We start from the raw sequence: 27,632 nt of genomic DNA, 5'->3' as shown, positions 1-27,632 counted from the left end.
GAGTGGCAGTCCGGGACGAGCAATGGTCTTTTCCTACCAATCTATCCCTCTAGGGGCATGCGTAGTAGTACTTTGCTTCGAGGGCTAAGTAGACTTTTGCAATAAGTATATGATTTCTTTATGACTAATGTGAGTCCATGGATATACGCACACTCATCCTTCCATTTAGCTAGCCTCTATTATTCCATGCAACTTTCACCAGTATCATGCACCCATTATTTACCTTCCTCAAAACAGCCACCATACCTACCTATTATGGCATTTCCATAGCCATTCCGAGATATATTGCCATGCAACTTTCCACCATTCCGTTTATTATGACACGCTCCATCATTGTTATATTGCTCTTTGCATGATCATGTAGTTGACATCATATTTATGGCAAAGCCACCTTCATACTTTTCATACATGTTGCTCTTGGTTCATTGCATATTCCGGTACACCGCCGGAGGCGTTCATATAGAGTCATATCTTGTTCTAGCTTTGAGTTGTAATTCTTGAGTTGTAAATCAATAAAAGTGTGATAATCTTCATTATTAGTGCATTGTCCCAGTGAGGAAAGGATGATGAAGACTATGATTCCCCCACAAGTCGGGATGAGACTTCAGACTTTATAAAAATAAAAGAGGCCAAAGAAGCCCATAAAAAAAGAGGCCAAAGAAGCCCACCAAATAAAAAGAAAAATAAAAAGAAAAGAAAAAGAAAAAAATGAGAGAAAAGGAGAGAAGGGACAATTGCTACTATCTCTTTTCCACACTTGTGCTTCAAAGTAGCACCATGATCTTCATGATAGAGAGTCACCTATGTTTTCACTTTCATATACTAGTGGGAATTTTTCATTATAGAACTTGGCTTGTATATTCCAATGATGGGCTTCCTAAAAATGCCCTAGGTCTTCGTGAGCAAGCAAGTTGGATGCACACCCACTTATTGCGTAAGAGTTGAAAAAAGCTAAAGCGCGTTAAAAAGTATGAACCAATTGCTCGGCTCATCATCGGGGTTGTACATGATGGGAGTATTTTGTGTAATGAAAATGAAGCATGGCCTAACTATATGATTTTGTAGGGATAAGCTTTCTTTGGCTATGCTATTTTGATAGGACATGATTATTTGTTAGTATGCTTCGAAGTATTATTATTTTTATGTTTTATAAGCATTTATCTTGAATCATTTGGATCTGAACATTCGTGTCACAATAAAGAAAATTACATTGAGAATTATGCTAGGTAGCATTCCACATCAAAAATTCTGTTTTTATCATTTACCTACTCGAGGACGAGTAGGAATTAAGCTTGGGGATGCTTGATACGTCTCCAACGTATCTATAATTTTTGATTGTTCCATGCTATTATATTACCCCTTTTGGATGTTTATGGGCTTTATTTTACACATTTATACCATTTTTGAGACTAACCTACTAACCGGAGGCCCAACCCGTATTGCTGTTTTTTTCCTATTTCAGTATTTTGAAAAAAGGAATATCAAATGGAGTCCAAACAGAATGAAACCTTCTGGAGCGTGATTTTTGGAACAAACGTGATCCATAGGACTTGGAGTGCAAGTCAAGGAACAATCGAGGTGTCCACGAGGATGGAGGCCCCCCCCCCCCCGGGCGCGCCCCCTATCTCATGGGCTCCTCGGGCGGACACCAACGTACTTCTTCCTCATATATATACCCTCATACCCCGAAAACATCCAGAGAGCCACCGAAACACAATTTCCACCGCCGTAACCTTATGTATCCACGAGATCCCATCTTGGAGCCTTCGCTGGCGCTCCGCCGTAGGGGGAATCGACCACGGAGGGCTTCTACATCAACACCATAGCCCTTCCGATGAGTTGTGAGTAGTTTACCACAGACCTTCGGGTCCATAGTTATTAGCTAGATGGCTTCTTCTCTCTTTTTGGATCTCAATACCATGTTCTCCCCCTCTCTTGTGGAGATCTATTCGATGTAACTCTTTTTGCGGTGTGTTTGTCGAGATCCAATGAATTGTGGGTTTATGATCAAGTTTATCTATGAGAAATATTTGAATCTTCTCTGAATTCTTTTATGTATGATTGAGTTATCTTTGCAAGTCTCTTCGAATTATCAATTTGGTTTGGCCTACTAGATTGATCTTTCTTGCCATGGGAGAAGTGCTTAGCTTTGGGTTCAATCTTGCGGTGTCCTTTCCCAGTGAAAGCAGGGGTAGCAAGGCACGTATTGTATTATTGCCATCGAGGATAAAAAGATGGGGTTTATATCATATTGCATGAGTTTATCCCTCTACATCATGTCATGTTTCTTAATGCGTTACTCTGTTCTTATGAACTTAATAATCTAGATGCATGCTGGATAGCGATCGATGTGTGGAGTAATAGTAGTAGATGCAGGCAGGAGTCGGTCTACTTGTTGCGGATGTGATGCCTATATACATGATCATGCTTAGGTAATCTCATAATTATTCGCTTTTCTATCAATTGCTCGACAGTAATTTGTTCACCCACCGTAATACTTATGCTATCTTGAGAGAAGCCACTAGTGAAACCTATGGCCCCCGAGTCTATCTCTTATCATATAAGCTTTCAATCTACTTTTATTTGCATCTTTACTTTTCCAATCTATATCATAAAGTACCAAAAATATATTTATCTTATCATACTATCTCTATCAGATCTCACTTTCGCAAGTGGCCGTGAAGGGATTGACAACCCCTTTATTGCGTTGGTTGCGAGTTCTTTGTTTGTTTGTGTAGGTGCGTGGGACTTTTGAGGAGCCTCCTACTAGATTGATACCTTGGTTCTCAAAAACTAAGGAAAATACTTACGCTACTATTGTTGTATCACCCTTTCCTCTTCAAGGAAAACCAACGCAAGCTCAAGTCGTAGCAGGGTCCGACCATATCGAGCCCCCAGACCGCAAAGGGCCAAGTTATGGGGATTGTTTGGAGAGCGGAAGGGGGCATATGGCTTTGGTTTGCAAAAAGCTGGCAACCGATGCAATGTTGGACGAGGTCTTGAGCGTCTGCTCGGGTTGTCGGCCAGTAGAAACCTGTATGAAAGGCCTTGCTTACAAGGGCCTGAGCTGCGGCGTGGTGGCCGCCGAGTCCAGCATGAATTCCGGCCAAGAGCTGCCGCCCTTCCTCTTGATGCATCTTTGGAGTACTCCGGTAGTGCTTTTCTTATAGAGCTCTCCCTCGTGGACCTTGTAGGCTTTAGACCGCCGCACAATGTAACGTGCCTCATTTTGGTCCTCGGGGAGTTCTTGCCTAATTAGGTAGGCTAAGAAGGGTTTTGTCCACGGGGCGATGACAGCCATGATTACATGGGCCAAAGGTGTTATTTCGATGGAGGAGCTTCTGATTATGTCAGTGTGTTCGGTATCTGGGGTTGTGGTCGGATCCGGACTATTATTGCCAGTCTCCCCTTGCCACACCACGGATGGCTTGAACAGCCTTTCCAAAAAGATATTAGGTGGGACTCGGTCGCGCTTAGCGCCGATGCAGGCGAGGATATCCGCGGCTTGATTGTTTTCTCAGACCACATGATGGAATTCGAGCCCCTCGAACCGAGCTGACATCTTGAAGACGGCATTGCGGTAAGCCGCCATTTTCGGGTCCTTAGCGTCAAAGTCTCCATTTATTTGAGATATTGCAAGGTTTGAATACCCATGCACCTCTAGGCATTGGATGCCCATGGATACTGCCATCCGAAGACCATGCAACAGAGCCTCGTATTCGGCTGCATTGTTGGAGTCTGTGTATAGTATTTGGAGTATGTATTGGACTATATCTCGAGTGGGGGATGTCAGTGTCAAAATTGGCGGATCTCGGGTAGGGGTCCCGATCTGTGCGTCAAAGGCCAATGGTAATAGGAGGCAAGGGACACAATGTTTACCCAAGTTTGGGCCCTCTAGATGGAGGTAAAACCCTACTTCCTGCTTGATTGATATTACAAGAGTTGATCTACCACGAGTTACAAGAGTTGATCTACCACGAGATCATAGAGGCTAAACCCTAGAAGCTAGCCTATGATGACTATGAATGATATGATCGTCCTCATATGGACCGAACTCTCCGGTTTATATAGACACCGGAGAGGACTAGGGTTTACATGGAGTTGGTTACAAGGAAGGAAATATAATATCCGAATCGCCAAGCTTGCCTTCCACACCAAGGAGAGTCCCATCCGGACACGGGACAAAGTCTTGAGTCTTGTATCTTCATAGTCCAACAGTCTGGCCAAAGTATATAGTCCGGCTGTCCGGATACCCCCTAATCTAGGACTCCCTCAGTAGCCCCTGAACTAGGCTTCAATGACGATGAGTCCGGCGCACCGTTTGTCTTCGGCATTGCAAGGCGGGTTCCATCTATGAATACTCCAAAGGAGATTGATGATTGTGTCTGGCTTTGCAAGATAATTTGCGCACACCATTATAGAGAGCATTGTACTTCATCAATCTGATCTGCTGGCAATTTTTGTATGGTGTGCTCTTACGCCGTGATCGGATCCAATATGAACTGGTTTTTCTTGGCCTGCCTCGATACGCGTTGCGAGGCAGTTTTATTGGCACATCCTGTCCAAGCAGAGATCGTGCTCCTCTTATCGCGGGAGCTCCCATCAATATGGGGGCATGCAGCCCCATGACGCCTATTGGTAGGACTACGTGTTTTTAGGCAAGTCCCGAGCGGTTACGCTGAGGACGCTTGATATTCTCCCCTTTTATAAAGGGGTCGAGGCCTATCCCTCTTTTCCGTTACCCTTGCACCTTTTCGCATCTCGAGTTCTAACACCCGAAACCCAAACCCAAGCACCCCGGATCCTTCATCATGTCCGGATCCAACCAAGGCCGGTGGGTGGCCTCCTCGGTCATAGAGGAGGACATTGCGAAGCTTAGGGAAGTCGGATATCTGACCGCCGACATTAAGCATAGGCTTCCTGCTCCAGGGCAGGTCATCCCTACTCCCGAGCCCAACGAGAGTGTCGTATTTGTTTCTCACTTTCTCCGCGGCTTGGGCCTCACCCTTGATCCCTTTGTGAGAGGGCTCATGTTCTATTACGGGCTAGATTTTCACGATCTAGCTCTAGACGCTATCCTCCATATTTCATCGTTCATCATTGTGTGTGAATCTTTTCTTCATGTCGCTCCACACTTCGGCTTATGGCTCAAGACCTTTAATGTGAGGCCGAAGATGATTGAAGGGTGTCACGCAGAGTGCGGAGGTGCAATAATAAGCAGGAACATTGACGCTCCATGGCCAGAGGGCTCGTTCCCAGAGGTGTCCGATTTATGGCAGCGGAGGTGGTTTTACGTCACTGCTCCCAGAGGCACAAAGTGGGTGGCTGCCCCCGACTTCCGTTCGGGTCCTCCTCCTCAACTGGCGTCATGGACCAATATAGGACGGGATTGGGGGCCTGCTAATGATGTACCCACACTACAGAACCGTATCAGGGAGCTTCTTGAAAGGGGCATTAGCCCTGCCAGCATAATTCAGGGAATGCTAATCCGACGGATGTTGCCGTGCAAACGCCGGCCTCTTCGGATGTGGGAGTTTAATCCAGAAGGTCCGTGGACAAGTCTACACTTCTTCAGCCTGACGCTCGAAGGGATGTTTAAGTTATTCTTTGGACCACAAGCAAAGTGTCCAGACACCACCGAGGATGCGGGCCTGAGCTGTAATCGCCCAGATACCCAAGTATGTAACCCAAAAACCAAACACTTCATTCATATTTATCATAATATTATTCTGAAAATCCTCCACGGCCAGGAATGGTGCAGCAAGGCGGAGAGAATCAGGTGTCCGGCACCACTTCCCGAAGGCTCGCCTAGTCCTACCATAGCCAAGATGCTTGACCGTGTGCTAAGCAAAGTGCCCTCGGGGAAAGACGAAGGGAAGAACAAAGAAGCAGAGCTTCACACATTGCGCATCCAAACCGGGGGAATTGCTACCTCCCCAAAGGAGGATAATCGGGGAGGGGAATCTAAGGCCTCCTCCCCTCGCGGGAAGAAGAGTGCCGCCTCCAAAGACTTGGAGACGGGAGTGGCCAAACAAGGGAAGAAAGCTTCGCCAGGGGCCCTGCCCCGAAAGGCGTCCTCACCGCGCCATGCCCGCCAACGGGCCAGCCCTCAACCGAGCTGTAAGTTAATCTTAAATACGAAGGTAATACTTCCTTCCTTGAGAACAATAACCAAGATCTATTCTTTGTAGTCCGGCTAGCAGCTCTTCTCGACAGAGTTCGTCTTCGAGGGATCTCCCTCCTGAGATGATGGAGAGTGAGACTCCACCAAACTCTCCGCCTCATGAGGTAGGCAACCCCGAGGTGTCGTCACGGAGGAGTCCAGTCCTACCAGAGCCAGAAGCTAATACTTCAGCCGCCCTAAGCCCGGAGCGTTCAGCTCCCACGTGGGGCGATAAAAAGGGTCTGGCGCAATCCGGTGTCCAGCCGGACACACCGGCGGGCCTTCTGGAGCGAGCTGATCGCTCGGAGGAGCACCATTCATTAATGAGCACGTTGCTCAAGAAAATTTCGTCCGCTACAAGCGGGTTGAATGAAGCCTTCATGAGCATGCTCAGAGGCTTTGAGGTATGTAATGAAAAATACATAATTTTCGGTTGTGATGCACGTGCTAGGTGTGCTCCATATAGATAGTAGCCCCTGAGACTCTAGTTGTCCTCCCTAGGCGGCAAACGGGGGATCATATTTGGAAAGTAATGATGGAGCTGTATTTATGCGCAGATGTCTAAGGATCCGGCCGCCGAACAATCCGTTGAAGTTGCCGAACTGAGGAGGCAGATTGGAGTTATTGATGCCGATATCACACTGGTGAACGAGCTGCTAAATGAGTCACAAGGTATGTGATATGCTTTCCTTATTATATATTTATGTAGGAAAAACTGAGAGGAGCATAATGCTAATGTTATATGTTTGGACTGCAGATGGTGCTGCTGCCATGGAAGCCCTGAGGGCGGAACTTGCCCTGGCCAAGGAACAGGCCCGGGTGAGCAATGCGGCTGCTCTAAAGGCGGCCGAAGAGTTGAGACCCGAACAGGCTGCTCATCGTCGAAGCGAAGACAAAATAGCCGAAATGGCTATGGAGCTAGAAAACGCCACCAACCGGTATGAGTTGCTTGAAAAGGAAAACCAGGCGAATAAGGCTGACCTGAAGAAGGCTCTTGATGCGGCCAAGGAGACGCGCTCCGACATTAGGGATGCGCGAGAGGAGCTTCGACAGGCCGGAGAGATCGCGGCTGGAAACCCCTATTTGCTGCGACTGAAGTTTTTGGGTCCGAAGTACGCTCCTCTTGATCGACGCTGGAGTCCTGCAGACGCCTATGCGGATTTGGCGAAGAGTGCGGCTGATGCGGCAGAGTTTTTTGAGGATCAAAAAGATGATGAAGTGGAAAAGTTGTTCTGGTCGCAGTTCAACGCTCCAACACACACATTGCCTTTGAGTGAGAGAATGGCTGATGTGGCCGAGCTCCATGGGCTGTCCGGACTTGCAATGCGGTCTATGATAGACCATCTATGGCCAAAGGGGCCCAAGCCGGACAGTTACTTTGGTTTAGTGCAACAATTCCTTGGTTCCATATCTCAGATTGATGCCATGAAGAGGTCGGTGTGCATAGAGGGTGCACGGATGGCCCTTGCCCGTGTTAAAGCATATTGGACAGATATGGAGGCCACCATCATTGTGACCTAGAATCCGGTAGGCGGCCAAGATCCGTCCAAGCACTACTTGGATCAGGTAGTAGAAGGTGCTCGCTTAATAGAGGCTTAGTGCTCGAAGGATGTCATGTTCGAGTGACAAATCTTATCATTGTAAAAACAATGTTATTTTAATTGTCGAGCAGATATTTATACTTTGTGCCCGAAAGTATTGTTGTGCCTCCCGTGCGGTCGTTTTTATGTCTATGTGTAATCTGAAAGTTAGCAGTCATTGGCTTCAGCCCCCACGCACACAGTGCGGGGGTGTTTGCGAAAAGTATGTGTAATCACACTTGATCCAACGTCTTGGTCCATTAAGGAGGTGATCGCACGTCGAACTAGGCAACCGGACTATATAGCTGTAACACTTTCACTTAGCCATAGGAGTTTGACGGTGGGGCTACTATGTAGCCCCTAGTACCCTTGCGTGCATCTGAATACGGGCGCGTGTGTACATGACCGAGAAATGGTCCTTCGTTAATGCGGAGGAATCCTAAAGATTCCGATAGGTCTTCGAGTGGTTGAACAGTCTCTCGCTATATCATGACAGTCAGTTTTCGGCTTTCTCTACTGAGGTGCTCATCCGGAATAACCAGGGCACAATCGTAGTATTTCTCCTTTGGCCGCCTTAGCCGATAAAAACGGAACGTAAGGCAGCAAACCCAGGAGCCGGGCAAACCCAACATTTGACCAAAGACATGATTCGGAGCTGATGCATATAAGGCCAAACTCGCGACGTCGAACACTCCTGAAGGTATTCGGAGTTTTACTGGGCTGAGTAACGCCCCTTATTATGAACCCTATATTCCTAGGTACGTGCATTAGTCTGTCGTGGCGAAATGCCAATAACGGCAGTATCCTCTGTGGGTGTAATGCCCATGGGATATGTAAACAACAAGAGACAATGAAGAAGGTTTACACAGGGGCTTAATCTAAAGAGAAACCTTTGAGCGGGGCCCTGCTGCACGTCTGCGCCTTTGTCTCCATTGTTCCATGGCCTGGGAGGGTCTCGCACGAATGGTGTCTGTAAAAAGAAAAGCTCATGAAGAAGAGTATGACATAAACGTACGAAAAGTTAGCTATCACTAATGGATAGTAGAAGTGTTATACATTGGCTTGTTAATAAGGTTAGGCCAAGAATTGGGCTTTATTAATTATCTCTAGCCCCTGGTGTCCTCTATGGGATTACATGTGTGGTGCCTAGATCAAGTTGATCTGGGCTGCCGGACTCATCTAACCGTGTCCGTGGTCTTAACGACCAATCATGATTTCTGGTATTAGAGGCCGCTTAGAGTCGGACTACTGGAGCCGTCGCGTATTCCTCCGTGCGTAGGAAACGCTCTGTACTTCCGTTAACGGTGATGACGCCGCGCAGACTGGGCAACTTTAGTTTAAGGTAGGCGTAGTGTGGTACTGCATTGAAGCGGGCAAAGGCCGTTCTCCCAAGCAATGCTTGATAACCAGATTGGAAGGGGGCGATGGCGAAGAATAGTTTTTCACTTCTGAAGTTGCCTGGGGAGCCGAACATCACCTCTAGTACGAGGGAGCCCCTGCAGTGTGCTTCGATGCCTGGTATCACCCCTTCAAAGGTGGTGTTACTGTGGTTGATTCTGGATGGGTCTATCCCCATCCTGCGGACAGTGTCCTTGCATATTAGATTAAGACTATTGCCGCCATCCATGAGGACGTGAGTAAGATGGTATCCACCAATTATTGGGTCGAGCACCAAGGCAGCTGATCCTCCATGCCGCATACTAGTCGGGTAGTCCCTGTGATCGAAGGTGATCGGGCAGGCCGACCAGTGGTTGAGTTTGGGTGCAACGGGATCTATAGCGCATTCGTCTCTGAGCAGGCGTTTGCGCCTTCTCGTCGATAAGTGAGTCGCATGGATCATGTTTACTGTTTTTACCTCTGGTGGGAATTTTTTCTGTCCCCCAGTGTTTGGTTAGCGAGGCTCATCCTCGTCTTCACTTGGTGTTTCCCTTCCCTTGTGTTCGGCATTTAATTTGCCGGCCTGCTTGAAGACCCAGCATTCTCTGTGAGTGTGGTTTGCAGGTTTTTCAGGGGTACCGTGAATTTGGCATAGTCTTCCAGGACTTTGTTCAGGCTGGACGGTCCTTCGTTGCTGCCTTTAAATGCCTTCTTTTGTTGACCGGGTCGAGAGCCCCTGAATCCGGCGTTAACCGTTGTGTTGTCCGGACTTACTTCCTTGTTTCGACGTTTGTTTTTATCGTGCCATGGCTTCCCGTTTCCATCCCTAATTTCGGATGTACTTGGGTCGCTGGTGCCTCTACGGGCCAACCAGCTGTCTTCACTCACACAAAAGTGGGTCATAAGGCTTGTTAGGGCTGCCATTGTCCTCGGCTTTTCTTGGCCGAGGTGTCTGGCAAGCCATTCGTCCCGGATACTGTGCTTGAAGGACGCTAGGGCTTCAGCGTCTGGAGAGTCGACAATTTGATTCTTCTTAGTGAGGAATATGTTCCAAAGTTTGCAGGCGGACTCTCCGGGCTGTTGAATTATGTGACTTAAATCGTCCGCATCCGGGGGTCGGACATAGGTCCCTTGAAAATTTGCCCTAAAAGCATCCTCGAGTTCCTCCCAACTTCTGATTGAATTTTCGGGGAGGCTTTTCAACCAGTGCCGAGCTAGTCCTTTCAACTTGAGGGGGAGATACTTGATGGCGTGGAGGTCGTCCCCACGAGCCATGTGGATATGCAGGATAAAATCCTCAATCCAGACCCCGGGGTCTGTCGATCCGTTGTATGCCTCTATGTTCACAGATTTGAAACCTTGTGGAAATTCGTGGTCCAGTACCTCTTCGGTGAAGCACAGAGGGTGAGTAGCCCCCCTGTTTCTGGACGTGCTATGGCATGTCGTTGGCTGTTGATGTGTCCGTTATTGATTCCGAACTGGTATCCGATCAGTCTGATCGTTTTGGTTACCATGGTCCTGTGCCAGGGCGCGTCCTCTAGATCCGTCGATGGACCTAGTCGCGCCAGCCTTCTTATCCAAGAGCTCACGTAAATCGTGTGCGTCATCGGTAGCTGCTCCATTACGGTTTCGAAGTGGTTTGTTCGGCCTATTGGCCGTATTGTTTTTCGGTAGAACGGCCTCGTTGTTAAATTCTAGTAGAAGCTTGCGCTTTGGATAGCTCTTTGTTTGGCGATCGTCGCCGTACTTTTCTTTAGTGTCTAGTAATTTATTCCTTCTACGATTGAGCGTGTCCTGTGCGGCTTTAAGCTTTTGCTTCTGCTTCTTCAGACTTCTCGCAGTGGCCATAAGCTTTCTATGGAGGTTGTCTCGTTCCAAGCGTGTCTCCAGGATGGTGAATGCATCGTCATCCGGACTGTGTTCTTGTCCCGGGGCGGTTCTTCTGAGCTGTGTTTAGCGTGACCTGGTTCATCCTGCTCCATCGCTGGGTCCATATGGTCGTTGTTGCCTTTGGAGTTGACAATGGTGTCGATCTTTCTAGCGTTGTTATCGCTATTTTACTGTTGCTGGACTTGGAGCGGCGCCTACAGCGTCATTTTGGCTTTTGTCTGGGGGTTTAATCCTCTGGTTTATCGTTGTCGTCCTTTTTAGCCGTATCCACCATGCATATATTGTATGATGAGGTGGCAGTCCAGCGCTCCGTGAGTGCTGGTTCTGAATCATCCCCTGCTCCTGCGTTCATACCGTCGGTGTTGTCAGAGTCGAATTCGAGCATGTCTGTTACGTCATCGACGGTGGCTATGAAGTGGGTGGTGGGTGGGCAACGAATTCCTTCATCGCCTGCTTCCCGCACGAGCCGGACATAGTTCAGCCAAGAGCCTCCTGACATTGAGAGAGACTTTAACGAGTTTAGCACGTCGCCAAAGGGCGAGTGCTGGAAGATATCCGCAGCGGTGAACTCCATTACCGGAGCCCAGCCGGATTCGGCGGGCTCGGAGGTGCGCGGACTAGAACCTACAGCCAGATGAGTCCGGGGGTCCGGTGTCACAGGCTTCCTTGGGGGTGAAGTCTTTGTTCGGCTCTACCGCCGTTGGGTGTGCGGCCTCCGGGGCGGGGTCCATCCACCCGTCCTCGGGCGACACAATCTGCCCTGGATTTAGGTCTGGGGCTCCTGCAGGGGCGATATCCCGAGCATTGTCCGACAACAGGTCTAAGCCATGCTCATCGTGACTGTCCGGCGCTCCTAGCATAGGCCTGAATCTGGTGAAGATCAAGTCTCCACGGATATCGGCCGTGTAGTTTAGGTTTCCGAACCTGACCTGATGGCCAGGGGCGTAGCTGTTGATCTGCTCCAGATGGCCAAGCGAATTGGCCCGTAGTGTGAAGCCGCCGAACATGAAGATCTGTCCGGGGGAGAAAGTCTCACCCAGGACCGCGTTATTGTTGATGATCGAAGGAGCCACCGAGTCTTGCAGCGACGAGACAGAGGAACTCTCAATGAAAGCACCAATGTCGGTGTCAAAATCGGCAGATCTCGGGTAGGGGGTCCCGATCTGTGTGTCTAAGGCCAATGGTAATAGGAGGCAAGGGACACAATGTTTACCCAGGTTCGGCCCTCTCGATGGAGGTAAAACCCTACTTCCCGCTTGATTGATATTGATGATATGGGTGTTACAAGAGTTGATCTACCACGAGATCGTAGAGGCTAAACCCTAGAAGCTAGCCTATGATGATTATGAATGATATGATTGTCCTCATACGGACCGAACTCTCCGGTTTATATAGACACCTGAGAGGGATAGGGTTTACATGGAGTCGGTTACAAGGAAGGAAATATAATATCCGAATCGCCAAGCTTGCCTTCCACGCCAAGGAGAGTCCCATCCGGACACGGGACGAAGTCTTGAGTCTTGTATCTTCATAGTCCAACAGTCCGGCCAAGGTATATAGTCCGGATGTCCGGATACCCGCTAATCCAGGACTCCCTCAGGGGATGTCAGGACAACGCCCGCTCCTAGACCAGCCAGCATCTTAGATCCATCAAAGTGCATGATCCAATTGGAGTATGCGTTGTACTCTTTAGGGAGTTCGGCTTCTGTCCATTCGGCGACGAAGTTGGCCAGTACTTGCGACTTAACGGCCCGCCGTGGTTTATATATGATGTCGAACGGGAGGAGCTCGATGGCCCACTTAGCAATCGGACCCGTGGCATCGCGGTTATTTATTATATCGTTGAGTGGTACTTTGGAGGCCACCATGATTGAACACTCTTGAAAGTAGTGTCGTAGTTTCCAGGATGCCATGAAGAGCGTGTATGCTATCTTTTGATAATGTGGGTACCGTGACTTGCATGGTGTGAGGACCGTGGATACGTAGTATACCGGCTTTTGAAGCGGGAACTTCTGTCCGTCATCCTCTCGTGCGACGATGAGCACTGCGCTTACAACTTGGTGCGTTGCGGCTATATATAGCAGCATGGGTTCGCCGATGTTTGGTGCAGCCAAGATCGGGTTGCTTTCTAGGAGGGCCTTTATTTCTTCCAATCTGGCCGTGGTCGCATCCGTCCACTCGAAGTGTTCGGTGCGTCGAAGAAGGCGATAGAGAGGCAGTGCCTTTTCTCCCAATCGGGAGATAAAGCGCCTTAAGGTAGCCACGCATCTCGTTAATTTCTGGATTTGCTTGAGGTCTGTTGGGCTAGCCAACTGTGACAAAGCTCGGATTTTAGCGGGATTTGCTTCAATTCCTCTATTGGAAACGATGAAACCCAGGAGCTTTCCGGCAGGAACGCCAAAAACGCATTTTTCTGGATTGAGCTTGATGTCATATATTCGGAGATTGTCGAATGTAAGCCTCAGGTCGTCTGTTAAAGAGTCAACGTGTCTGGTCTTGATGACCACGTCGTCTACGTATGCCTCAACTATTTTGCCGATTTATTTTTCCAGGCATGTCTGAATCATGCGTTGATAGGTTGCTCCGGCATTTTTGAGCCCGAAAGGCATGATGTTGAAACAGAAGGGGCCGTATGGAGTGACGAATGCCGTTGCGGCTTGATCGGACTCCGCCATCTTGATTTGATGGTATCCGGAGTATGCGTCGAGGAAGCACAGTGAGTCGTGTCCTGCAGTGGCGTCGATGATTTGATCGATGCGGGGGAGAGGGAAGGGATCCTTGGGGCAAGCCTTATTAAGGTCCTTGAAATCGACACATAGGCGCCAGGATTTTTCCTTCTTTGGTACCATCACCAGGTTTGCTAGCCAGTCCGGGTGTTTTATTCCCCTGATGAATCTGGCATCGAGTAACTTGGCTAGCTCCTCTCCCATGGCTTGTCGTTTAGGTTCAGAAAAGCGCCGAAGAGTCTGCTTGACCGGCTTGTATCCCTTCAATATGTTTAGGCTATGCTCGGCCAGCCTGCATGGGATACCTGGCATGTCTGAAGGGTGCCAGGCGAAGATATCCCAATTCTCGCGCAAGAACGCCCGCAGTGCAGCGTCTATTGTGGGGTCCAGCTGTGCCCCGATGGATGTTGTTTTTGTAGGGTCCGTTGGATGGACTTGGAATTTGATTATCTCGTCCGCCGGTTTGAAATAAGTGGAATTGGATCGTTTGTCGAGTATCACGTCGTCCTTGTCCATTGTGGAGCGCAGCGCAGTTAATTCTTTTCGGCCGTGAGGGCTTCGGGTAATGCCTCAAGGGCCAAGGCGGCGGTTTTATTTTCGGCGCGCAGTGCTACGTTCGGATCACTGGCTAGAGTGATGATTCCATTGGGCCCGGGCATCTTGAGCTTCATGTACCCGTAATGTGGTATAGCTTGGAAGCTCGTGAATGCATCCCGCCCTAAAAGGGCGTGGTATCCGCTACTGAACGGGGCCACTTGGAATGTTATTTCTTCGGACCTGTAATTTTTCGGCATGCCGAATACCACATCGAGTGTGATTTTTCCCGCACATCGTGCCTCCCGACTAGGGATAATTCCTCTAAAGGTCGTGCTGCTTTGCTCAATGCGGCTCTTGTCTATTTCCATTTTGTTGAGAGTTTCCTCGTAGATGAGGTTTAATCCGCTGCCACTGTCCATGAGCACTTTAGTAAGCCGGAAGCCGTCCACAATTGAACTAAGGACCAAAGTGGCTGGTGCTCGGACTGTTCGGAATTGAGGTTCGTCACTAGCATTGAATGTTATGGCCGTGTCGTTCCATGGATTTATCGCTGCAACGTGGCAGACTTTGGCGAGGGTGCGGAGTGCTCTCTTGCACCTGTTATTTGAGGCGAAAGTCTCGAAGACTATCAGAACTGTATTGTTGTTTTCTGCGGGATGATACTCTACGGTATTGTTATCGAGGAGATCCTCGCCGCTCTTGGCCACCTGCCGGAGTATCCGACATGCTCTAAGGTTGTGTGTTGGTATGGTATCCGGTGTGGTGTGAATTTTGCATGGCCCATTGGGCCATCCCTCCAATATGGTTCCATGCCCTGTAGTGGGCTTTGGTTTCTTTGTAATTGGATCGGGTGACTTGCAAGGGTGCACCCTTTTAGTTCGGACGGGGGGTTTAGTGAGAGCCGGAGGATCCCAGAATTTTGCTTAGGTTTTCCAGGCGCTTTCGATCGCACAGTACTTCTGTACTATGCTGCCAAGTCAGCGAAGTGTGCTATATCACGACGGCTTATGGCGTTGAGGATTCCCTTGTCCGTGCAACTTTTGCAAAAGAATGAGATTGTGTCTTCCTCGCGACAGTCCTTGACCTTGCTCATTACAAGGAGGAATCTGGCCCAAAAGTGATGTACTGTCTCTTGGGATTGTTGTCTTATGTTGGAAAGATCGCTTGTATCTGGGTTGGTGGGTGGATTTAAGTCCGGACCCTGACCTAATCTAAGACCCAGGGGCAGAGGAACTTCCGAGCTTGGCCATTTGGGTTCCGGGATGTTGCCCAATTTTTCTGGCCCGCTGTCCGATTCTAAGTTCGAGGTTTGGGTCATGTCCTCCTGCAAACGGGTATCCGGCTCAGAGGGCTCGGGAATCTGTACATAGTTCGTCCTCAGGATAGAGGAAGAACCGCCGCATTGCTCCTCCACCACCGCTATCTGATGGGTGACCGGCAGAGAGTTAATCTCCCTTTGATAGGGTTTAAGCCCAATCCGATCATAGTCCATAGCGACTCCCAAGGCGGCGATGCGATCCAAGAGCTCGTTCAAGGAGGGGAGATCCATTGGATCCATCTGCTCGGTGTATTCTGAGCTGACGCGGAGGCTGTTTTTTTTTACCCGAGAAGTCATCGTCGGGGCGGCGGCCGAACGGGCGGTCATAACGAAGCCGCCTAGTCGGAGGGTTTGGCCTAAAGCCAGGGTTCCCCCAGAGGTGATGTTGTCCTTGATAACAAGGCGAGCCATCAAACCTTTTTCGACGTCACAGTGGAACTCTCAATGAAAGCACCAATGTCGGTGTCAAAACCGACGGACCTCGGGTAGGGGGTCCCGAACTGTGCGTCTAAGGCTAATGGTAACAGGAGGCAGAGGACACAATGTTTACCCAGGTTCGGGCCCTCTCTATGGAGGTACTACCCTACTTCCTGCTTGATTGATCTTGATGATATGAGTATTACAAGAGTTGATCTACCACGAGATCATAGAGGCTAAACCCTAGAAGCTAGCCTATGATTATGATTGTTGTGGTCCTACGGACTAAACGCTCCGGTTTATATAGACACCGGAGGGGGCTAGGGTTACACAGAGTCGGTTACAGAGAAGGAAATCTACATATCTGAATTGCCAAGCTTGCCTTCCACGCAAAGGAGAGTCCCACCCGGACATGGGACGAAGTCTTCAAACTTGTATCTTCATAGTCCAACAGTCCGCCATAAGCATATAGTCCGGCTGTCCGAGGACCCCCTAATCCAGGACTCCCTCAACGGGAACTCCCTGCCAGCCGGTAGCGCGTTCTCAGCCCGCCTTGGTCCTGTGGGCGTGCGCGGGCTAACATCGACACCCTCCTCCTCCTCGTCCCTGCCACCACCACCTCCCATGACCGCCAAGGAGGAGGCGAAGCTCATGAGGCGGGTGCTCGAGGACTCCGTCCGGGAGCACGACGAAGCCCAGTGGGAGGGCCTCGAAGAGATGATTGCCCTCTTTGCCGCAGGCGACGTCGCCACCCCGGAGCTGCAGGTCGTGGTCAATGAGGAGGCCATGGAGGAGGTGTCCGGGGAGCCCACCGCCGTGGCCTGGAACCCGGCATTGGACGGCCAGTCATGGACGTGGACGGAGACGATTCCGTGCACGTCGGAGTATGTCTCTATGCGGCCCACGTGGGTGGGCGCCGATGGTCACCGTCTCCGCCACAACCAGAGGTGGTGCAGGCGCCTCCCGCCTGGCAGCAGTCGTAGGGGCCGCCAGCCCACCTGTGGTAGCCTTCGTCCTACATCAACCTGACAAAGGACAAAGAGGACGACGAGGGCGGCGACTGAAGACGGCGACGGCGACGGCGTTGACGGCCCTAAATCTAGTTTTTTTTAATGTCTTTTTAATTTCAAGTTTAGTTTGAATGTGCAGCCTTAAGACTTTGTGGACGTTTATGTAATATATATATCGTTTCTAAAATATTTGCATTGTCTATTTAGGTCTAAATTTGATAGTCCAAAATCGGACAAAATTTGGGATGCAGCAGCCGGACGACCACATCTGGACGCGCGTGTCCGTTTTTCTGACCCAAACGGACAAAATCCAAACAAAACGGATTGAGGTCTAGTGTTGAAGTTGGCCTTAGGGTGAATGGAGGGTTCGGTGAGGAGTGGCAGTGGGGATCAACACTACCCCCTGGGCGGTTCGTTCCCAAGCAACCGAACAATGCCTGCTACCGCTGAACACTCACTGGCGACCTGTGGTGGTTAAGAACCATGTGCATCAATTGTCTGAATCATGTATGAGGCTCAGTTACTGAGCCATCACCAGTTCACCAGCCATCAACTAAAAAAATGTGTGCCGTGTGCATTGTTTCTAATGGAATTAATGAGTGCGCTTTCTACACACTTGCAGTTGTGCTTAAAGAAAAACACATCCTGCTAGGATGGATGCAAATATCACCATGATCAGCTGATTAAGGAAAAAGTATCAACAACTAATGTCAGGACTAGGGAAATGGTGTATTCATACTGTATTACAAGCTGGCTCGTCAATATTTAAAGATCATATGACTGCACAAAGAAAAAAATATCTTGCATATGTAGTTTCTAAACAGTCAACAATATTTTTCTTTAACTGCATAGTATTGTATTCACACACCCAAAATATTTGGCTGATTGTATGTGGCAACCTAATTAAACTTCTCCATGATACACTGCAAAATAATCGGTATAACATTGCCAAAACGATAACATTATGCAACAAATGTTAACAATGCCAATTTTAGTTGGGAGAAGCCCTGAGTTTCCTCAGAGTAACTGAAGTTCTTCTATGCTGCTCAAGCTCCCTCCCATTCCAGAGCTGAGCACCTGGCTTGCGGTTGATCTCATGCTTCCAGTGATACCGTGCATCGCCTGACATCACGACAAGTGAGCCTGGCTTCAGGTAGACAGGAACGTTTGTACATTCGCTCTCCCCGGGCTTTTGCGTATCACAGGCAGCACCTTCTCGACTGAAGCGCATCACGCATGCAGACTCGAGAGAGACTATAACAATCCCGTCGTCGAAGCGCATGAGATCAACATGGGCACAGATACCCTAGATTGCAATATCAGTTTGTTAAAACAGATGACAGGAAAACATGTATACTCTCATCAAAAGGAAAAGAAAATTGTATCTCGCTGCCTTATTGAAGAAAGACTGTCTAAATTACGGCACTATCTGCATGCTTAATGTTAAACATAGGGCTCCAAACTATTGAGAAGAAGTAACAGTTCCGCACCTCACCTGGCTTGTATCTGTTTGCAATCAGTTGATCAAAAAGCGGTTCTCTCCACAGCAAATCTGACGGCAAAGGACATGCGTCTTCATCCTCGTTCATCCACCCAGCGCCAACACTAGCATCAACATCACCAACGCAAATAGCTTCCCGAACAAGTGCAGAAAGTTCCACGGCCCATGGAGGGAGATCACCAAATCTCATTGCCTAGTACATAAATTTTGAAAGAATTCTCAACATTAAAAGCAACTGATGAAAATGTAAATTCTTAGCATTAGATGACATACAGTAGTTGATCTCAACTGCTCTCAGGACATGAACACGACACAATTAAACACTCATGGAAGATGGAACCTCTAGTGTACAAGCAAAGAACAATTGCCAGATCTGAACCTTTAGTGTACAAGCAAAGAACAATTGACAAATCTGAAACAATCGAGGGGAAACAAAGTTACTTGGTTGTGTGCATCAGTGAACCATTCTTCTGCAAAAGAACAAACACAAATGGGCACATTAACAATTTGAATCATCTCATCAACATTTAGGATTCATTAAAGAGATAGCAAGCTAGACCTAAATTTGCTCTGAGATTTGGTGGCTCGAACCAAATATGGACACAGTGACCAGCTAGAAAGATAGGCAGAGGAAGACATGAGGCGACCGGCCCGGCTACTCACCTCGTTGGATCGCGGCGAGAAGGCGCGACTGCTCGTCGGGCGAGAGGAAGGCGGCGCAGAGCCACAGGCCCCTTACCCCCGCCACCGCCGCCCATCTCCAGCGCTCGCGGCCCGCCCCGTGAACCGGCGGGGTGCTAGCCGCGCCGCGGGGCGCGTCGGAATCGCTGTCTGATGAGTCTCCGAAGGCCTCCCGCAGCGCGGCACGGCTGTGAACCTCGTCGTCGTAACTGGCGGCTGCGGCGGCGACGGTAACCATGGTGACTACAGTATGGTAATTTCACCGCAGGACCCTCCAGAATCTACAGGCTCCGCATTTGTTCGCTAACCAAAGCGGGCCTTCAGCGGTTCAGCCATGCCCATTAAGGCCCCCATTAAGGCCGAAAGAAAGGGCGAGCAGCCAGTCATGAAAAAGTTTTTTTCCTCAGAAAAAATGAAAAATGTTCTTTTAGATCTTTTTTAGAATCTTGTTTTTTTTTCGAGAGCACGCGAAAGGCGTGCCTTAGCTTTATAAAAGAGGAGAAAAATATTTACAAGATATTACATGGCCGCATGCCTCACCGAGGCGTGTCTGCCAACACCTCCGTAGCCACCTAGGCGACTACTCACAAGAGTGAAAAACTCCACTCCCTCTCGCTAGCGCCCAAAGCTGACGCTCCCTGAAAATGTTCCCTACCAGTTGTATTTCATTACACAGGTCGTTCCTACCGAAAACCCTACCATTTCTCTGTTTCCAAATACTCCAACAAATCAACATAACAAGAGTCAAAATCCTTCCGTTGAGCCTGGGGTATCCTCTTCCTCGAAGCTTCCCACCATTCTTCCACCCTGTCATTGTCATTTGGCAGCAGCTCCAACGGTATCACTACCTTGGAGAAGCACCGGAACCAAACCTGTCTAGCGTACACACATTGTGTGAGGATGTGATCCACCGTGTCTTGCTCCTGATCGCATAGAAAGCATGGGGATATCGTGTCCTGAAGGCCATGACGCACTCGCCTATCCGACGTCCAGACCATGTATTGGACCGCCAGCCACATAAAGAGCTTGCAGGAGAGAGGAGCCCCACTCTTCCATATAGCGTCCGCAAGCTGAAATCTGATCCCTCCTTCGCACATCATCGCGTACGCTGAGGCCGCAGAGTATGTGCCCGCAGTGTTCCATTTCCAGATCATTCTGTCCTCCTCACTTGCATGCAGCTCAAAGTTCATGGTGGCCTCGCAGAGCCTGATGAGTCGGGCGAGCCCCTCCGTGTCCAGATCTCCAATCACATCATTCATCCAGTTATTAAGGTAGAGGCCATCCTTTACCAATCTCTTGTTGATCACCTGGGTTTTAACCTTGGCCACCAACAATGGTGCCAGCTCATCCACCGTCGATCCTCTAATCCATCTGTCCTTCCAAAAGAGGGCCTTTGAGCCATCCCCTACCTGCCAATGAACCATGCTCGAGAAGGCCGCGCTTGCCTCCTTGTCCACAGTCGCCATGAGGCCTTGCCATGGTCTGGTTTCATCATACCTCTTGAGCCACTCCCACCTCATCCTAAGAGCAATGCCATGACGGTGAAGGTCAATAGCTCCCAGCCCTCCCAGCTGTTTCGGCCTGCAGACCCTCTGCCAGGCCACCGCGCACTTTTCTCCATGAATTTGATCAGAGCCAGCCCAGAAGAAAGCTCGACATCCGCTGTCCACCTTATCCAGAGCCCACTTAGGAGCTTCAGCCACGAGCAAATGGTGGGTCAGTCTCGCACGCATAACCTGGTTCACGAGGATCAACCTGCCAGGCCGAGTCACAAGACCTCTCTGCCATCCCGGGAGAATCTTCAGAGCCACATCAACAATAGGCTGCCAATCGGACCTCGTCAGTTGTTTGATGCTGAGTTGGAGACCCAAATATTTGCATGGAAACTTGGCGATCTGCCAAGGCACCATGCTCCGAACCAGGGCCTCATCTTCTTTGCTGCTCCTGATGAGTATAGCAGACGACTTGGCAAAGTTAACTTTGAGGCCGGAAGCTTCTCCAAAAATCCTCAGCGTCTCCACTACAAAGGACAGATCTGCGAGCGTCGGCTTGATGAACAACACCACATCGTCAGCATAAAGTGACAGTCTCCGCAGCGGTCCACGTCCATTCAATTTTCCCAAAATCTGCGAGTCGTGAGCCTTGACGATGATCACCGAGAGAACATCCATGGCAATGACGAATAGAAGAGGTGAGAGAGATTCACCCTACCTTAAGCCACAAGCATGTTTGAACTTATCTCCAGCACATCCATTTACCATAATCCGAGAGCTGGCAGTAGAGAGGAGGGTTGCAATCGAGCTCATCCACCTATCCGAGAACCCCTTGGCCTGCAACACTTCGAACAGGAAAGGCCATGAAAGCGAGTCAAAGGCCTTCGAAATATCAAGCTTCAACATCACTCCTTTTTCCTTTCTCTTGTGCAGCCGTCTCGCCATTTGCCTGACCAAAATAAAGTTGTTGTGGATGTTGCGTCCCTTGATAAAAGCAGATTGGTTCACCTTAACCAGCTCCGCCATACGTCGACACAACCGGTTAGCCAGCAGCTTAGAAGCTAGCTTAGGAATGCTGTGAACCAAGCAAATGGGGCGGAAATCTCTAACAGTGCATGCATCAGGCACCTTCGGGATGAGCGAGATTAGAGCTTGATTCAATCTTCCGAAGCCGCGGTCATTGTCCAAAAAGATCTTATGCAAGGCCGCCATCACATCCCCCCTCACCACACTCCATGCTTTTTGGAAGAAAATCCCAATGAATCCATCCGGCCCCGGTGCCATGTCCGAAGGCATTTCCTTGATTATGTTCCAAACTTCCTCCTCCTGGAATATCACATCCTGATCCGAGAGATCCAGAGCCTCAATGTTTAGGTACTCCAGGTCCACCGAGTTCTCGCACGCCGAATCCCTCCCCATGATAGCCGAGAACGCGTCGAAGAAGGCCATCTCTTTCCCTTCCTGATCCGTGATCGCCGCGCCATCAATCTGTAAGGCCGGGATAAAGTTTTTTGCTTTTCTTCCATTCGCGATCAGGTGAAACATCTTGGTGTTAGCATCCCCTTCTTGGAGCCACTTGACACGTGACCTTTGTCTTGCAATGGTTCTTTCCAGCAATGCAAGCCCCAACACCAAATGCTTGAGGGTAGCTCGCAACCATCTCTCCTCCTCCGTGAGCATTCGTACCTCCTGGGCACAGTCAAGACGAAGAATGACCAAATTGGTGCAAGCAATTTGAAGCTTGATATTGCCCACTTTGCGCTGGCCCCAAGCTGTGAGGAACTTGGCCGTGTTACGCAGCAGAACATCCAATCTATGAAAGGGCTCCGTGATTCCCTCATCAAATACCCACACTTCTTTCACCGCGTCCAAGAAACCGTCAAGCTTGACCCAAAAAAGCTCGAATCTGAACCGCTTCCGAGGCTGCATATGCTCTTCCAGTGATAAGTACAAAGGACAATGATCAGAGGTCAAGGTAGACAGCGCTTGCAGCAGGCAATCAGGGTGGTCTAGCTCCCAGTCCACAGAGACAAAGGCTCTGTCAATTTTTGTGAGCGTGGGTACCTCGCGCTTGTTACTCCACGTAAATATCCGGCCATGCAAGAAAAGCTCCTTGAGGCTATTGTCATCGATGAACCGCTTGAATTTGCCCATCATCCTGCGATCCAAACGGTTGTTACTCTTATCTGCTGCGTTCAGAATCATGTTGAAGTCCCTGATCACGATCCAAGGCCCCGGGCATGTGGCTCTCCTCTCCGCAAGCTCCTCAAGAAAGGTGCACTTTTGATCGTCCTCCTGTGGCCCATATACCACCGATATCCACCACCCAGGCCCCTCCAGATGCATCACATATCCAGTGATGAAGTTAGAATCCACAACCGTGTTGGAGATCATCACTCTAGATGAGTCCCACCCAATGATGATGCCCCCTCTCGTATCCGACGCCGGAAGGTAGAAAAAACCATTGTAAGAAGGCCCTAAACATTGCATGATCACAAATTGGTCGACTCTTTCGAGTTTAGACTCCAAGATACACACAATTGCGACGCGCACCGTGTCCATGAACTTCCTAAGGGCCTTTTTCTTGGCCGGGCTATTTAGCCCCCACACATTCCAACATACCACCTCCATCGATGCGTGCGACATGGGAACGGTTGGACTCCCCATGGCACCTTGCACGCTGACTAGGCCGCCATGATCACCATGCTCTCCATCTCACCGGCCAAGTTGCTTGGCATGATCTCCCCGAAAATAGCCGCAATCGCCCGCAGCTGCTTCTCTTGGACAGGCGAATCAAAGACCGCCCTCAGCTGACCTAGCGCATCCTCCGAGACCGCCAGATCATCGCTGGAGATGCCCAACGCTTTAAGCAGGACTGACTCGGCCGCTGTCACGTTATTCTTCCTCGCGCCAGAAGCGCAACCGAATAGTGTGCTCCGTCTTGTCATGAAAGGGTCCTGCCCGGCACGAACACCCTTCACACCTTCGATCTCCTTCAGGAGCGGAGGAGCTGGTTTCTTTAGTAGCCCCGTGCAGAAGGATTTTATGTTGCCTAGCACTGCCTTCTCCTTGGCAGATACGGGATCCTTCGTGGTATGCACGTCCCACGCCTCCCCATGCACCACAATCTCTCCATCATGCAGCGCGCCAGGTTCTGCATAGCCTTCGTACGTAGTCCCATCACATGCAACCTTGCTTGCCAGCGGGGTCTGGTCCCCCAGCGTGAGCTCCAAAGCGGATCCTGGCCCGGGAGGGGATAGGTGCAGCCCCCGGTCTGTGTCGCCAATCAGCTCCGAGACAGGGGCCCATCCTCCCGAAAGCAGCGCTGGCCCATCCTGTGCAGCTGGGATCTCCTATGCTGCGTCCACCCCACCCTAGGCTGCAACTCCACCAGCGTCCGGCCCGGCCGACCACACCGGATCCGCAGCGGCAAAAGGCACCGCTAGGGTCAGCTTTGGATTGGGCCCCACTGTCCCCTCTGCATCGGAAGCCGCAGTATGGTCGGGCAGCAGCGGCCCTACCACGACCGGCATGTGATCCACTCCCATGTCCTCATCCGCTTCTGCCATGTTCTCATTGGCCGAAGCCGGCCGCACCGCCTCAGCCTCGGTCCTGGCGTCCCCCTGCCTAGCCAAATCTGCACCTGAGCCAGTCATCTCCTGGGCCACATCAACCATCTCAGACCTGGCATGGCAGATCTGCGTGGCCAGCGCCAACTGTCCAGCTGTCTCCACCACTGTGGGCAGCTTTCCGTTCGCCGGATTGGCTCGTTTGAAACCTCCAGTCCCACCGCGGTCCCATTCTGTGACGCCACAGCAGGCTTGACCGGCACCGTACGCGGCCCCATCGGTGGAAGCCTCCAGGACGAGGGTCCCACCCTACCTTGGAGCGCCGCCCGGTAGGATCTGCCCTGACTGACTCCACCGCCGCCGCCATTGTGTCGCCGGCCGGCACCACGATCACCTCGAACGCCGCGTGCCCATGGCTGAACCACCCACTCACCTCCTTGGAACGAGCTGCCTAAGCTGTCTGGCAACCCACTCTGTCCGCTTCCTCCGTCCGAACCCGAAGCACGCCTCCACATCTCCGGTGGCGAGAAGTCCCTCATCCTACCAATGTGAATGAACACAGGGTACTCCAGGAGCTGGCGGAACGAAGCTCTCCTAGCCGAAGGGTCAGCTACCACCTCCGGCGGCTCCGGCACCCACAGCTTCCGATAAACCGGCACATCCTCAAGATCGACACACCAAGCTCTCAGCTTGAACAGAGACAAATCTTCCCTGCTGGCCGTCTCCGGTGCAGGCTCTCGATCAAACAAGCGCTCCCCAGCAACTCTGCCGCCGTCTCCTGAGCCCACGCATGAGATGGAACGCCCTCGATCATGACATCCACTTGAACCCGCATCAACCTGGAAGTAGCCTGCGCCTGCCTGAGCCATGGCTTGATGAAGAACTTGACTCCAAAGTGCTCAATCGACGGGACAGCCAATGCTCTGTTCTTGAATTCGTGCGCCGCGAACACGACCAAGAAATCCTCCGGATGGAACTTGTGGACTGAAAAGCGAAACCTTGGAATCCCCATCTGAGCAGAGATCGCTACCGCCGCGTCGTTGCAGGACACGGCCAGCCTGGCTCCACCAACGTACATCACAACCGCCAGCTATAACCAACACTCGAGGTCCTCCATCCCCTTCGAGCGTGGCAGCACACAGATCTCGGACTGCACCACCGGCCAGGCAACCTCCGGCACCACAGGGCATAGGCTGGGCGCAACTGGCGAGAGCGGCGCCATCGGCGCGCTCTGCCTAGGCTCCGATAGCCTCCGTCGAGTGGCCGGTGCCTGTCCGGGTGCCACCGTCTTGCGAGCGACCTTGGCAATCACCGCGCGGCGCAGCTCCTCTACCGAGGTGAGGCTGCTAGGCTCCCGGCACTGGGAAGAGACGTGCCCAGCGTTGCCGCAGCGGATGCACATAGGCTCATTAGTGCAATCTTGACGCTGGTGACCATCCTCGAAGCACCGGAAGCAGAGGCCGAACATGTCCGGCGGGATCAGACGCCGCTTAGAGGAGGACGGCGATGCATCCCGACCAGCGCCAATGCCAGGCCCGATCTGCCTCCTGAGCGCATGCCGGCGCTGCCACATGGCCTTGCGGGAGGGGCCCGGCCGGCGCCAGCCCTCTACTAGCGCCGACGCGGGGCCCACCGCCTAGCTGCCATCCGCCGAGGAGGAGCGCGCCGAACCCGGCGACCCCGAGAGACCCAGCCCGAAGACGATAGGCCGCTCTCGCGGGTGAGCCGATGAAACCGAAGGTGGAATGCGAGATCCAGACGCCATGGGGAGCAGTGGAGAGGGGAGCCCCGACGCCGCAGGGGTCTCTGACGGAGGGACAGAGGTGGATGCCGGTGCCGGGGAGGCAGCCGGCGCGGGGAGGTGGACGCCGGCGCCGGAGTGGTCGCCGGCGTGGGGAGGGGGAGCGCTAGAGACAGGGAGAGGAGTAGTTAAGCCTATCCTCCAAAACCAAACAACATCTTTCCCCTGTTTTTGTTTCAGAAGATGCAAGTGAGGCTTTTTTTTCAAGATCTTCTTTCTTTTAAGATGGAAGTAAGGTTTTTTCTAGTGATCAGTGAGCTCTTATCACCCATTGCAGTCTTTTGGACCGCGTGCTTACGTTCTAGTGAGAAATTTTGGACATGCTTTTTGTTGCCTAGCTGATGCATAGAAGGCTGGAGCTGATGATTTGGTTGACATAGTATATTACAAGGATACAGAAACCCTCTGTTTCAAAATACTTGTCGTGGTAACAAGGAGCGCCACCATTGCAAATTTCCCTTCACTGTAACTGACACACTTAGAGTTCCTTTGATGCAAAGGATTTTCATAGGAATTTGAAGGATTAGAATCCTTGCGAAATTTTTCTATGTTGGTTGTTTGATTCATAAGATTGAATCTTATAAGCATTTTTTCTAAGGATTTTTTTGTACTACTTGTCATAGGATTTCTAGCATCCACTCAAACCACTTTGGAAGAATTCTATGTTTTTCCTATGAAGCAATCAAACAACCCAAAACTTGTAGGATTGAGATGAACATGACATTTCAATCTTATATTTTTCTTATTCCTATATTTTTAAAATTCTGCGAATCAAAGAGGCCCTTAATACCAGACAAAAGAAAGCACCGGTCAAGCCAAAAGTATATCATGATGATATGGGATTCGGTAGTTGCGGTTAGCACGGCCACAACAAGAGGCACTTGAGATCTGCTTGTGCTAGCCAACGCGACAACTGCATTGGGGCCCTAATAGTCTGGTGCAGCCTGGATATGGGCTGCTGAGGGCATGTACAATGGTGCTATCTTAGGAGTGCCACGTAGGATAATTGATGAAGTGGAGGAGAGATAACTCATAAGAAAAGGCTTGCCTTCTCTTATTTAAGAGAAGACAAAAGATGATCTCTTAGCACAATTTGTCTCACCATGTTTTAAGGAATGACAAGTTATTGAAGATAAGGCTAAGATATAACCCATTGTAGACATACTTTTTTGTCATCTCTAAATTACATGCAAGCCATAAGATAAGACTGCCTTATCAACCATTGTACATGCCCTGATTGGCAGCAACAACTACCTGAGCAACTTGGTTGGCTTGGTAGATACTGGCTAGTGCCTAGGTCCTGGTGATCTCAGCACTTCAGTAGGAGAGATCCTGTTGACATAGGCATCCTAGATCTCGAAGAATGAGCATTCACGGAACCACTAGAACAAATTAAGTAATGAAACAAAAAGAAAAAAAATCGGTGTGGGAGATCAAAATAAAATGGAAAAACACTGCAAAAGCAGATTTGCTTACGTTGTAGCGGCTGCACTTGTAAAACCCGCATCTAGGCTTATTACCCTTGCGGCCTATTTTTGTCACCAGCTCGTGGCTACAGTAGAAGGTGGC

General features: G+C 50.3%; 1 protein-coding gene across 2 annotated transcripts; it reads right to left on the bottom strand.

Moving 5' to 3' along the window:
* Positions 1 to 17,701: 17,701 nt before the first annotated feature.
* LOC123134677 (alkylated DNA repair protein ALKBH8 homolog) lies at positions 17,702 to 19,505 on the bottom strand. 2 transcript variants are annotated; one of them, XM_044553881.1, is made up of 4 exons: positions 19,183 to 19,505; positions 18,961 to 18,989; positions 18,509 to 18,712; positions 17,702 to 18,324 (listed from the first exon to the last, which is right to left on the bottom strand). In XM_044553881.1, the coding sequence occupies exons 1-4, from the start codon at positions 19,436 to 19,438 to the stop codon at positions 18,010 to 18,012; spliced, it is 804 nt and encodes a 267-aa protein (XP_044409816.1). In that variant the 5' UTR covers positions 19,439 to 19,505; the 3' UTR covers positions 17,702 to 18,009. The 2 variants fall into 2 exon arrangements, with proteins under 2 accessions (XP_044409816.1, XP_044409817.1); XM_044553882.1 differs by having other exon boundaries at positions 18,514 to 18,712; positions 19,183 to 19,504.
* Positions 19,506 to 27,632: the final 8,127 nt, after the last annotated feature.

This window comes from Triticum aestivum, chromosome 6B (assembly GCF_018294505.1).
Source record: "Triticum aestivum cultivar Chinese Spring chromosome 6B, IWGSC CS RefSeq v2.1, whole genome shotgun sequence".
NCBI lineage: Eukaryota > Viridiplantae > Streptophyta > Magnoliopsida > Poales > Poaceae > Triticum > Triticum aestivum.
Note: the sequence above shows the minus strand (reverse complement) of the source record. Positions and strands in the feature narration are given on the sequence as shown.